The sequence below is a fragment of the Vipera berus genome, assembly GCF_964194415.1.
Source record: "Vipera berus genome assembly, chromosome: 6".
In the NCBI taxonomy this organism is placed as follows: Eukaryota; Metazoa; Chordata; class Lepidosauria; order Squamata; family Viperidae; genus Vipera; species Vipera berus.
The window spans coordinates 42210719-42224590 of record NC_138208.1 but is presented as its reverse complement, the minus strand read 5'-3'; the positions used below and the strand labels follow the sequence as shown (position 1 = coordinate 42224590).

Below are 13872 nucleotides of genomic sequence, written 5' to 3'. Positions count from 1 at the left end.
CCGAGCCTCTGGCACACCACCTTCTGCTTTGGTCAGCCTGCCCGCCCCACCTCAATGCCCTGCCCACGACTGCCCAGCATGGCTGCCCCGGGCCTGCAGTGGCTGGCCTGGCACAGGAAGGGCACACGCCCCACCCTCCTGCCACCATGCAGGGTAAAGTTGCCACGCCCACCCCCGCCCAGATGACCTCGCCTCCCCCAAGCATTTTTTTACTAACCTGCGTTTCAGCTTCATTTTGTTTCTCCGTTTGCTTCTCAGCCTTCACCGCGTGTTTCTGGTATTATCTGTAAAAAAAAAAGTTCCCTCAGTAATGGGGGACTTTAATTACCCTGATATCAACTGGGAGACAAACTCTGCACCAAGTGGAAGATCAAACAGATTCCTGACAAACCTAGCAGACAACTTTCTCTCCCAAAAAGTAGAGAAGGGAACTAGGGGATTAGCCATATTGGATTTAATTCTCACAAACAGAGATGAAATGATAGAAAGTGTCGAAGCCACAGGAACCTTGGGGGGAAGTGATCATGCAATATTGGAATTCAACATTCTGGAGGCACAAGCAATAGAACACAGTCAAACTAGAGTCTTGGATTTTAAAAGAGCTAATTTCAATAAACTTAGAGAGACCATGGGAAGAATTCCATGGATGAGAATCCTCAAGGGGAAAACAACTCAAGAAGCTTGGGAAATTTTGAAAAGTGAGATAATAAAGGCCCAGTCTAGTACAATACCAACAAAGAAGAAAAATAACAGCTCTCAAAAGAAACCAGCATGGCTGCATAAAGAACTCTCTGATAAATTGAAAGATAAAAAGGACAAGTATAAGAATTGGAAAGAGGGGCACATAACTAAGTCAGAATATCAGGAAATAGCCCGTGCCTGCAAAGATGAAGTGAGGAAAGCTAAGGCTCAAAATGAACTAAGGCTTGCGACCAAAGTCAAAAATAACAAAAAATGCTCCTTTCAACATATAAAAAACAAGAAAAAAGTTAAGGAAATGATTGGTCCATTAGTGGGGGAAAGTGGCAAGAAGGTGACAAGCAATAGGGAGAAAGCAGAACTATTTAATTCATTTTTTGCATCTGTCTTTACACAAAGGGAAAAAACAGTCCAACCTACCCAAACCAGTGCCATAAAAAACAGAATAGAAACGCAAGTTAAGATAGGCAAGAAAATGGTAAGTGAGCACCTGTCCAGCCTAGACGAGTTCAAATCACCAGGACCAGATGGATTACACCCCAAGGTTCTCAAGGAACTGGCAGACGTGATCTCAGAACCACTGAACTATACAGTATTTTTCAAAGATCCTGGAGCACTGGGGAACTACCAGAGGACTGGAAGAGAGCTGATGTAGTTCCCATCTTCAAAAAAGGGAAAAAAATAGATCCAGGAAACTACAGACCTATCAGCCTGACCTCAATACCTGGGAAGATTCTTGAAAAGGTAATAAAACAACAAATCAGCGAACACCTTGATGCAAACAAAGTCATCACTAAAAGTCAACATGGGTTTGTCAAAAACAGATCATGCCAGACAAATCTTATTACATTCTTTGACCAAGTGACAAAACTAGTGGACCAGAGGAACGCTGTAGATATAATTTACTTGGACTTCAGTAAGGCATTTGATCAAGTAGATCACAACCTACTACTTGATAAGATAGAAAAATGTGGGTTAAATAGCATTACCACCAGATGGATTCGTAGCTGGCTGACAGGCCGTACTCAGCGTGTGGTCCTCAATGGAACCGCATCTACATGGAAGGAAGTGTGTAGTGGGGTGTCCCAGGGCTCTGTTCTGGGCCCAGTGCTCTTCAATATCTTCATTAATGATTTGGATGAGGGGATAGATGGGGAACTCATCAAATTTGCAGACGACACCAAGCTGGCAGGAATAGCCAATACTCCAGAAGATAGGCTTAAGATACAGAAGGATCTGGACAGACTCGAACACTGGGCACTATCTAACAAAATGAAATTCAATGGTGAAAAAAGTAAGGTTCTACATTTAGGCAGGAAAAATCAAATGCATAGGTATAGTATAGGTGGTACCTTGCTCAATAGTAGTAACTGTGAGAGGGATCTCGGAGTCTTAGTAGACAATCACTTCAATATGAGCCAGCAGTGTGCTGCAGCTGCCAAAAAAGCCAACACAGTGCTAGGCTGCATTAACAGAGGGATAGAATCAAGATCAAGTGAAGTACTAATACCACTTTACAATGCTTTGGTAAGGCCACACCTGGAATACTGCATCCAGTTTTGGTCACCACGATGTAAAAAAGATGTCGAGACTCTACAAAGGGTACAGAGAAGAGCAATCAAGATGATTAGGGGGCTGGAGGCTAAAACATATAGGGAACGGTTGCTGGAATTGGGTATGTGTAGTTTAACGAAGAGAAGGGTGAGGGGTGACATGATAGCAGTGTTCCAATATCTCAGGGGCTGCCACAAAGAAGAGGGAGTCAAGCTATTCTCCAAAGCACCTGAAAGCAGGACAAGAAGCAACGGATGGAAACTGGTCAAGGAGAGAAGCAACCTAGAACTAAGGAGAAACTTCCTGACAGTTAGAACAATTAACCAGTGGAACAACCTGCCTCCAGAAGTGGTGAATGCTCCAACACTGGAAGTTTTTAAGAAGAGACTGGCCAGCCATTTGTCTGAAATGGTATAGGGTTTCCTGCCTGAGCAGGGGGTTGGACTAGATGACCTCCAAGGTCCCTTCCAATTTTATTATTATTATTATTATTATTATTATTATTATTATTATTATTATTATTATTATTATTATTATTATTATTACTTTCTAACTTCTTGAGATCTTGCGAGAAGTTAGAAAGTCTGATGGAACTTTTTTTTTAACCAGTAGTCCCACAAACACGCAGTGAAGGCTGAGAAGCGAACGGAGAAACGGAATGCAGCTGAAAAGCAGGTTAGTAAAAAAATGCTTGGGGGAGGCAAGGGCATCTGGGCGGGGACGGGCACGGCAACCTTACCCTGTGTGGCTTCGGCAGCTGTCTGGCAGGGGGAGAGAAGTAATTGGTCCATCACCATGCTAGCATTGCCGCGTTGCTTCTCTACCCCATGTACAGGCCCTGCCCCACCCCCACGCACTCGCAGCCTACTGGTGCAGGTACCAACAAAAATTAAGCCCTCCCTGAAAGTAAAACATTCTGCTTACTTCAGAGCCCAAAAGAAAGTAAGAAAGTGTCATACTTTTGGGGAAACACGGTACCTTCTTGGACTTTGTATTTGAAATGCCTGTTCCTGTTGGAGTACTTTCCCCTGAGCTTCAGTGCGCCCTTTTGGTAGTGTAATGGTGGTGGGTTAATCCTATTATGTCCTAAAGGTCATGTTCCTGTCCTTGAAGCCTTTGTTTTTCTAATCCCATCAGCTCAAACCTTCTCTGGGGTTGTGGCTGAAGGCATTTTGTTTATGAATAGGTGGCCCCAAAACTGTATTTCTAAAAACTGGCCTGCTCAGTTTCTGCCCAGGGGAACGTGGGCTGTTCCTGCCTCCTCTAAGATCTTCCTCCATTGTTTCTTTGGGAAAATATAACATTCTACCTTTTTTAATATCTCCCAAAATATTTTCTTCTTTAGGAGGGTGGGTGGGTGCTGACTTTTTAGATCAGGGCTTTTCAACCAGTGGTACACGTACCACCTGTGGTATTTTGCCACATGGCAGGTGGTACGCAACTGCTAGCCAAGTGTAGCAGGGGAGGGGAATGAGCCAAAGCAACCCAACCCTGAGGGAGAGGCAGCTGCAGCTGCAGGACTGTCTGGGCTGGGCAGAAGCCCCAGGAGCCAGCAGGGTTCCAGCTGATAGGCTCCAGATGATTGGTGCTTCCAGAAGCAGTGCAGAGCTGGAAGTGAACTGAAGAAAAAGTGGAGGAGGAGGGGAGAGGCTATAAAATGAGGTGGTTTGGGCGGAAAAGGGAAAAAAAAGACAACAGGGAAAGAGAAGGAGAGGTCAGCAGGCAGAGAGGAAACAGGGACAGAGAAGAAGCAGCAGCTGTTGCTGGAAGAAAAGGTCTCCTGGTTCGTTTTCTCCAGCTAGGAGAATGCAAACAGAGCTGATGAAATGAAAGGAGGTGGGTTTATTTAGTTCTGGATCAGCTGGCAGCTTGATTATGTTACCGTAAGGATTTTTCTAGTTTTTACAGTGTTTTGTAATTCAGAGGCTCCTTTGTGTGCTTTGGTTATTGGAATGTTTTAGTCTGTATTTTAGACTAGCAATCAGTCTAAAGTGTTGAGTTCCGTAGGTTTAATCCCTTTAAACAAATGTAATCAGTTTTACCCTCTTGAGTCAATGGCAGTCATGTCAAATTTGCGATGTCACGTGACGTTGCCCAACATATCGGAGCCTTTTCGCCATTGCCGGCAATGGGGTGGGCGCAGCTTCCTTGACATCCCTGGTCTATGGCTTTTAGAAAGTTTTCTTTGAAGGTAAACAGGTTTAACTTTAAAGCTAAAGCTTTTTGCAATTGCTAGAGCCTTTCAGTCTTGAATTGCAACATTGTGACACTCTGAGGCAGCTTAAAGGGGAAAAAACTGAGTTTATGTGTTTATTTTGTGAGCCTTTCTTACTTTGCACTTGATTCCTCTGTCTTTAAGGGTACAGGGAAGGGATGGGGGGGTGAATTCTTACTACACTGTGGAAGGAGGGCTAACCAGCTAGCTCAGGGGTCTACAAACTTAGCAACTTTAACTCCCAGAATTCCTCATCCAGCCATGATGGCTGAGGAATTCTGGGAGTTGAAGTCCACAAGTCTTAAAAGTGCCAAGTTTGAAGACCCCTGAGCTAGCTGGTAGCAGTGCATATTAATAAACATGGATAAATTCATCATACATTTGTCAGTGCAAAGGGAAAATGATTCAGCAAAGGAACAGCCACCAGAGAAATTAAAACTGGTACTTTTTTACTTTTTTCCTACAGTTTGTAATATTTTACTAGATTATAAAATAAAATACAAAAATATAAAAGCAAATAGTAGGACACAGTGGGGAGGAAAAAGGGGGAAAAGAGAAAAAGATTTCCTCTGTTGCAGTAGAAGGAAGCATTAACATTGAACCTTAACTTTTTAGTTTTCCATAATATTATAAACTAGCCATTTCTATAACAACAAATGAATCTAATCAGTAAAACCCAAAATCCACCCCCCATTTTTTTTAGTCATCAAGTTTTTGACACCTCGCTATGCATTGGTGGTATTCAAATATTGTCATGTCCTAAAAGTGGTACAATCTATCATAAGGTTGAAAAGCCCTGGTTTAAACAACAATATAGCAAACAGCAAACAAATCAGCAAAAACAAATACCAGCATTGTTGGTTATCAGGAGTCACCAACGCGTTTCATTAACCATGAGGGAGAAAAACACGCCAGCCCAAATCAATTACAGACGAACTAAAGGTTTTAAGTCACTACCTAAAACGGCACTTGAACGGGTAGAAACTAGGCTTTTAAAGATAGACATTTCCTATATCCAATAAGAACGTGCTCTTTAAATCCAATGGTCGGTAGCCGCTCGTAGGCAAGGCGGTACATTGCGTCGGCAGTGATCACGTGCACCTGCTGCGCCTGCGAAGCTTCCTTTTCTGGGCAGCCGTGAGAGAGGCGAGATCATGAGGGCGTCGGGCACGGTGAGAGCTGCGCTTGTGGCCTTCCTGGGGTCCGCGCGGGGATACCTCTGCTGCTGCGTGGCTGAAGGAATGTGAGCGAGGCAAAGAATGGTAGAAAGGCGGGGAAGGAATCTCCGTTCGGGAATCTTCTTGCAGCCGTCTTTTTCTCTGCCACGAGTGAGCACTCAATATGGCCGCCTCTCCGCGCCAGTTCCTGTAGCGTGGGCTCGGGTCGGCTGCTCAAATCGGCGGATTCAACTCGCAACATCTTTCCCGGACCTAGGATGCAGTGTAGTACAGCGAGATTTAGTTGGGAAGAAAATGCAATTGTAGCCATCCTACTCATGTCATTCTTAGGTCCTTTTCTCTGTAATCCTCGTATCGGTTTCCAAGATTGAACTCGAGGAAGTTTCAAATAGACAGTAGGTATTCTACCTCTGTATAAACACTTTTTATACTTTTAGCTGAATTTACAGAGCATTAGGGAGGTGTGAACTTAGTTTGATTTAGTAAAGCAGATAACACCTTTTTTATAGCAAATGCATCGCTTGATCAAGTTTGACTCTAAAACTAGAATGGATTTTTATTAATATTTATCTTTTTTTCTTTTAGCTGAGGGAGTACAAAGTTGTTGGGAGATGCCTTCCTACTCCCAAATGTCCAACCCCACCTCTGTATCGGATGCGAATCTTTGCTCCTAACCATGTTGTTGCAAAGTCCCGTTTCTGGTATTTTGTCTCACAGCTGAAGAAGATGAAAAAATCTTCTGGAGAAATTGTATACTGTGGACAGGTATTTTAATAGGAAGTGGAATAGATTGAAATATTGAAAACATTTATTTTCTAATACTTCTTATCCCTAATATTTATAAGTACCTATATTGTTTGGATTAAAATTTCCATTACTGGTGACCATCATGTCTTGTAAAATGTTTAGATTACTATTTCATTTCATGACTGTTGATGGAATGAATGACCCGTTTTATTGGAAGATAAAAAATAGTTGTTTCTGTGCCCTGGAGATGGGGTAGAAGTTATAAAATTCTTTTAAAATTAGAAACAGCATGGAAATATTTTTTTTCAAGAATGCCCCTCTTTATTTTCTCTCAATGAATTTTGCAGAGAGAGGCAGAAGGAAGTTAAACTTTGCACAATCCATTGCTAACTTTTTATTGCAAAGTAAAATAGTTCTTACCTTACTTTGAATGTCCATCAGTTTTATGTCCAGCATGTGGAGGCATGTAGTTGATCACTACTTTGGATAGAATGCTAGAGAAGCAAACTAGTCCTGGCTTCTTCAGAGAGCTACGGTTTGATTTAATGTGTTCCTATGCTGATAAAGAATTAATCTGAGGAGGCCTTCCATAGATCATTGAATATGTTTACAGAGATAAATCTGTCCTCAATAGCAGACCATGAAACAGGTGAAATAATAAATGGATCAATCTTGTGTGTGCTGGATTCAAAGCACTTTTGTGTGTGGGTGGGCAGGGAATCAAAGTACAATGCTACTGACTTCTGCTTAAAGATTTTAGTTTGTTTCAGAATTAGATTCATGTAATCTTGGATATTGTATTGCATTTTTACCCTGTCTATTGTGATCCAGAGAAAATCTAATGTATTCTATGGAAATTGGATTACAGCTTTAGGATATTCATTCTAATTCATTCATTGTTTACTTGGGATGCTAATTAAAACAACATTGATTTGTTTTCTGGTGTTCTAACATGGGTATTTCTATACTATTAGGTTTTTGAGAAGTCTCCTCTGAAGGTGAAAAATTTTGGTATCTGGCTGCGCTATGATTCTCGTAGTGGAACTCACAATATGTACAGGGAGTACAGGGATTTAACAACTGCTGGAGCTGTAACACAGTGCTGTAAGTAGAGGCCTCTTGGAGTACTAGATCATCTTAAGATATCACTATCATAAAGAAAAATAAGTGTTGCAGAATTGGTATTCCTCAGTGTTGGTTTTACCTAATGTTTCTACTAGTTTGACTGTCTTGTAAATAAGTAGCTAATGTATTATTCTGTCATTTTACTGAGGAGATAGTAAACAATAGGGGGAGGTGCTTTGGGTGCCTTTAAATCAGTTCTGACTTCTGGCAACTGCCTGGACAAGTCTCAGCAGTTTTCCTGGAAAGATTTTGGAAGTGGGTTGGTTGCCATTGTCACTTTCCCATGCTATTGTCACTAATACTAATAATAAATACTAATAAACCTTTATTGTCAAAGTACAACATTTGTACATTGAGATTAGCTGAGCCTCCCCCTGTGCTCCCTCCCCCCAATACACAGTGACAACAAACCCTCCATCCTTCCACACCATGTGAACCAACTACACTACACACCGGCCTCCCAAGTCAATTCTGCATAAGTTCACAGAGATTATATCCCATTCAAAAGCCTAACAGTCCACGGATAAAAGCTGTTTTTCAGCCTGTTGGTACGGCTGGCTATACTCCTGTATCTCCTACCCAATGGTAGGAGAGTAAAGAGATACCATCCAGGGTGTGAGTCATCCCTGAGAATTTTCCTCACTCTTCCAAGGCAACGAGCCCTGGCGATGTCATCCAGTGGTGTCGGGACAGCCCACAATGTCTTGTGCTGTGCTCACTACCCTCTGTAATACTTTCCTGTCCGTGGCTGTCAGAGCAGCATACCAAACCACAATACCATATGAGAGGACGCTCTCTATAGTAGACCGGTAAAAGAGGGTCATAAGCCGTTGTTCTACCCTGTTCTTCCGCAAGACCCTAAGAAAGAGAAGCCTCTATTGGGCCTTTCTAGCCACCTGGGTTGTGTTAACTTTCCACTCTTTTTATATATAGATATTTTATTAAGTCTTATGTTTACAAATCTTTAGTGCTTAGTAACGTGTTGTCTGGGTTCACATATTTAACAGTAATACAATTTCCATTTCTATTCTCTACTCCATTTTTCCAGCCATTTATAAAAATTATCCCATGTTTGGAAATATTCTGTATCTTCTTTCCCTTTCATTTTCAATGTAAGCTTACCCATTTCCGCACAATCCAAAAATTTCCTAATTGTGTCTTCTTCCGATGGTGTTTCTTCGTTTTTCCAATACTGTACAAATGTAGTTTTCACTGCTGTTAGTACATGTAATATTAAATATATACATTTTTGTCATAGTTCTCTGTAATTATACCTAAAAGAAATAATTCTTGCTTGAAACCTACATGTTTTCTTAACGTTTTCTGTAACCACGTGTATTTTAACCAAAAGGTGACATGCTTTTGCCTACATTTGCAACAATCACTTTCCTAGGTTGAGAAAAAGTGATTGGCCCAAGACTTTTGTACTTAAGTGGAATTTTTGCTCTCTAGCATAATGCCTTAACCACTACACTAAGCTGTCTCTCAAATGGTAATATAGATAGTCCTTGACTTACGATCAAGCCCAACCTTTATGTTGCTAAGTGAGACAAGTGAAATTTGCCCCATTTTACAACTTCCCACAATTTTTAAGTGAATCACTGCAGATAAGTTGCTAAGTGAATCTGATTTCCCATTGACTTTGCTTGTCAGAAGATTGCTAAAATGATCCCAAGATCCCAAGACACTGCAACCGTCATAAATAGGAGTCAGTTGCCAGTTGTCTGAATTTTGATCATGGGAATGCTGCAAAGGTCATAAGTGTGAAAAATGGCCAATCACTTTGCTGTTGTAATCGTGAATGATCACTATATAAACTGTTGTAAATCGAAGACTACATGTACTAAATATTAAAATTTGAAATATATATTGTAACTTGGTAGACTCATAACTCATGATTAGCTATGTCTGCTGTACGTTATTTTATGCAGTGCCATTTAGACAAAGTTTTCTTTAGAGTATTGACTAAGCTACCTGACATTTATTTCAAATCCAAATTGTCCTACAACTCTTTATTGGTATTAGACATTATTGCCAAAGCAAAAAAGTTCCAAAATTAATTTGGACAATATATAAGAAATTTGGTATAGAGACTTGGATTTATGCTGTATTGCTCAATCACCAGCTTCAGGCTTTAATATTAGATATGCTTCTAATATCCTAAATATCCATTCAGTTCAGAAAAACCCTTTGAGAGGGCTAGTTGAATTAGTCAGAGGATGCTTTAAAAAGGTTCCCTTTCTATGCTGAATATGTAATAAATTTGAAGAAACATGAAATAAACATGTCCACTTTTCCTTCTCAGTTTTATATTAATGTTGAACAACATTCTTGAACAGATGTCAGCTTTTTGTCAAATATCCTTAAAATTGGGAATTTTTTAATCTGTGAGGAAGTTTGGATAGGTTGATGGATTTGCTGCAGAAAAAGTGATATATGTAATTCATGGAAGATTACATGTGCTCCAGACGTTAAAATTTGTTTTACCAAAAATTTGTCAGCTGTCTGCCTTTGTCCACAAAGAGAGGCAAGAATGGATAATGTCATTTGTGGTCTAGGTTTAATTTATTGCTTAAAAAATAATGTTAAAATTGAAAGAAGTTATACAATTTCAATAGTTTGATTTCTCTGTATTTAGTTTTATTTTGGGTCATTTTTAAAAAAAATTTCCTAAGTTTGTTTAGCTCCACTTGCCCCATTTTCCCCCCATTAGTTTTTGATAGGTTTCTTTCTAATAGTGTATAGTCTTTTATACAGTAACAATTAAATGGTTATTTAATTTAAATATAATACATTCATGACATATTTTTTACAAAATGTTATAAAGTTTGTAAAAATAAACTGGTTATCTTAAGGTAGGTGTATCAGGGATTATATCACATCATAAGCCTTTTAAGACTTTCCAAGTAAATTCAATAAATTGAATTCCTAGATAAATGTTTATTGCATATTTAGCTTCCAGCCAACCTGAAATTTAAGTCCTCCTGATTTTAAAAGTATAAATAACATACCATACATTACTTCATTAAAAAAGATTCTATACATTCTTATATTCTTGTATACAAATGATTGAATGTAGCTATTACATTTTTCATTTCTAGAATCTGTTGATTCTCCTCTAATTCAACTTGCTCAGCTTATATGGCAGAGCCATAAATCACTACTGGTTTTGAAATTTTTAATTGCATGCAAACCCAAAGAGCATTGTTTATAATAACATGTTCTTGTCATGTGTGCAGATATTAAATGTACCTTGTCGCCTTTCAAGAGCTGAAATGTTTTTGAAAGTGAAATTGAAGATTCTACAACAAATACTGTTCTTATATGGAGATTGGTATAAGTATTTAATCAAAGCTAATTCTTTTGCTAAAATGTATAATTCAACTGATGAATTGCAGATCGTGATATGGGAGCACGTCATAGAGCCCGTGCTCATTCTATTCAGATCATGAAGGTTGAAGAGATTGCTGCTAGCAAATGCCGCAGACCTGCTGTCAAGCAGTTCCATGTAAGTAAAGCAAATTTTATGTGTATACTCAAACTATATAATTTGGAAATTTTTCTCTGAACCCTGTACTTTCTATGAAACTTTATAACTGTGGTCAATGACTTTAAGAAGATTGATTGATTGAATACATATATATTAAAATTGGAGTCACAGACTGTTCAGGTAACTACAGAACAATTGAGTCACAGCTCAAATTACCTCAAATTTCAGCTCAAATTACTGCAGATTCATTGGGAAAAAGCTGAAGAAGAATGCTTTATTCACCAATTTGATCTTCTAAAGAAAATGAGATATTAAGCTAACAAACAAATACTCAATACTAAAAATGCTAATATGCCATGGAGTTCTAATATTTATTTTTTAAAAAAAACTTTCCAAAATGATCCAGTTTCTTACTGTTAAGCATTACACTTGCTTTAAAAAGTATATAGCCACTTGGCTTGTTCTTTTAAAAAAATAATTTGATAATTATTGTGCTCTTAAGAAGTCCAGCCTTCATTTTACACTGATTAAATAATCACTCCATGCTACCGAAAATAAGACCGGGTCTTACTTTTTTTTTTTTTTACCAAAAGACTCATTAGGCCTTATTTTCAGGAGATATTTTATTTTCTGCCTGCTCACTCCTACCATCTGCTTGCCAGCGGCCGCAGTGGCTTCCCAGGGCAGATGCACATTTCACCTGGATGGTGACTGAAAGCTTTGTCTACTTGCAAATGGGCCACTTTGAAATAGAGTGATTTGGTCCGTTTCAAAGTGCCCCATTTGCAAGTAGACGAAGCTTCTAGGTGAAAAGTGTGTGGCGGAGCCAGGCAGAGGCACGAGGGAGGGAGGTGATCTGGATGTGCTGTGTGTCCACCTGACTCATGGGAGGCTTGTGCAGCAGCAGGCAGAGGCATGGGGGGAGGCAGGCAATCCTGACGTACCGCCCACTCCATCCCATTGTCTCTTGGCTTGCCCACAGCCACACTGGGGCAGGTAGCTGTGTGGCGCATCAGGATCGCCTGCCTTCCCTCCCACCCCTCCGCCTGCTGCCACACAAGCTTCCCATGAGCCAGGCACAGCATGTCCGGATTGGCTGTCTCCCCTCTCCCTCGGCGTTTGGACTTAACCTGCGCTGTGGCAAGGGGGTTGCGGCTGCAGCTATACACCATCACCCCTCACACATTCGCTGTGTCTTAAGATGGCCATGCCCATCCTCCCCCAGGCTTATTTTTGGGATAGGGCTTATATTAGGCCCACCCCCAAAAATCAGGCTAGGGCTTATTTTGGAGGGTGGGTTTTATTTTCGGAGAAACATGGTAACATTAGAAATATATGTGCTTTCATTAGACTGTCATTTTAAATTTTTTCTGAATAATACCCAAACTGATGATATTTTATTTGGGCTTCTAATGAAATTTAATCTCTTTCTACAGGATTCTAAAATTAAATTCCCTCTGCCACACAGAGTGTTACGCTGTCAGCATAAGCCACGCTTCACTACCAAGAGACCAAATACATTCTTCTAAATGTAGGCTTGATTGATATGTTCCATGTATCAATAAAGTTTTTTTGGACATTTGATTGTGTTTTAAAGCATATTTATTCTACTCTTATTTATACGACTTCTCCATCTCAGTAAGATTCTGAATGGCATCAGTTTTAAACATTTAACATCAGTTAAAACCAACAATGAGCACTTAACTAGCAACCAAGACAAATATCAACACAACAGCTTTACAGGCTCTGACTCCAATCCATCCTTGCAAAGGCTAACAGGTTCAGGGCCAAACTGAATTTCAGGGAATTATATTATATTTGCCATAACACAAAAGGCTGTCTTCCTGGCATATGCCAGATGACACTGACAAAATCCATAGCAATATTCTCAAGACATACATGATAGGGCAAGTGGACAGGATCAAGTAGAGGTGGTTCTGAATTTTGCAAATAAAATGCATCAAAATTTCAATCTTCTGATACATCATTTGGAATGTAGTGTATTCTGGTCCCAGCTCTATACCCTAATTATGCAGAAGGCTGAGGTGCTAAGATCTTTAGATCTTTCATAAATGTTCACAGGGCATGTTTATTTTCTTAGGCAATTTCAACTTTATGAAAAGCTAAAATTAATTTCTATCTGGCAATATGCTAACTAAAGATGCAGAAAACTAATGTTCAGTTGAAAAATACATTTTCTCAAAAATTACCTCATTTAGAATTAAATGTGCCTCAATACAGAAATCATGACTTGGGAAAGTACATCAGAGATCATGTAATGTGCTCTTCATTGGGAAAATCCATTGCAGCATTGCAATTCTTTGTAATCTGAAAACAGCACATTTACACACTGAAGGCAGATCAGTTAAAGCCCCAGAGGAAAACTATTGATGTCACTTTTCTTTCAGGTGTTTTATTTCAGTCCTACTTGTTCTGGAAATATATCCTCTGGCTTTTTATGTCCTGATGTCTAGAATTTACAAAAAAATGTGCATAATCATCCAAATTGAATAGCACTAGCATTTACAGTTATATACAACTTTACAGAGTCAGCATATTGCCCCCAACAATCTGGGTTCTTATTTTATGGATCTTGGAAGGATGGAAGGCTGAGTCAACCTTGAGAATCTGCATTCTAACCACTCCAAACTTAATACTTTGCATCTAAGGTCACTAGAACTTTAACAATGTCCTCTCCTCTGTTACCAATTAAGATCATGGAGGTGAAGTTAATTTGGGTTAGCATCTATTAGGAAAACGCTGAAAAAAGCTGCTCAGCAGGATAAAGCTTGTTAAGTACTTAAAACAGTGTTTGATTTTAAGGCGCTTTGCTGAGTAGTCTTTTTCAGCGTTTTCCTAAGAAG

General features: G+C 39.6%; 2 protein-coding genes across 4 annotated transcripts in view; one reads left to right on the top strand and one right to left on the bottom strand.

Moving 5' to 3' along the window:
* XPOT (exportin for tRNA) overlaps positions 1-5414 on the bottom strand; it is a 56904-nt gene extending 51490 nt beyond the window's left edge. Inside the window, exons 1-2 of the mRNA XM_081331633.1 lie at positions 5318-5414; positions 218-284 (exon numbers count right to left, since the gene is read on the bottom strand). The gene's annotated coding sequence lies outside the window, so the exon portion shown is untranslated. The remainder of the gene's footprint in view (positions 1-217; positions 285-5317) is intronic.
* Positions 5415-5551: 137 nt separating this feature from the next.
* On the top strand, positions 5552-12590 carry RPL18A (ribosomal protein L18a). 3 transcript variants are annotated; one of them, XM_081331641.1, is made up of 5 exons: positions 5552-5640; positions 6232-6411; positions 7368-7497; positions 10917-11026; positions 12445-12590. In XM_081331641.1, exons 1-5 carry the CDS (start codon positions 5623-5625, stop codon positions 12535-12537), a joined length of 531 nt encoding a protein of 176 aa, XP_081187767.1. In that variant the 5' UTR covers positions 5552-5622; the 3' UTR covers positions 12538-12590. The 3 variants fall into 3 exon arrangements, with proteins under 3 accessions (XP_081187767.1, XP_081187768.1, XP_081187769.1); XM_081331642.1 differs by having other exon boundaries at positions 5624-5711; XM_081331643.1 differs by lacking the exon at positions 5552-5640 and adding an exon at positions 5784-6041.
* Positions 12591-13872: the final 1282 nt, after the last annotated feature.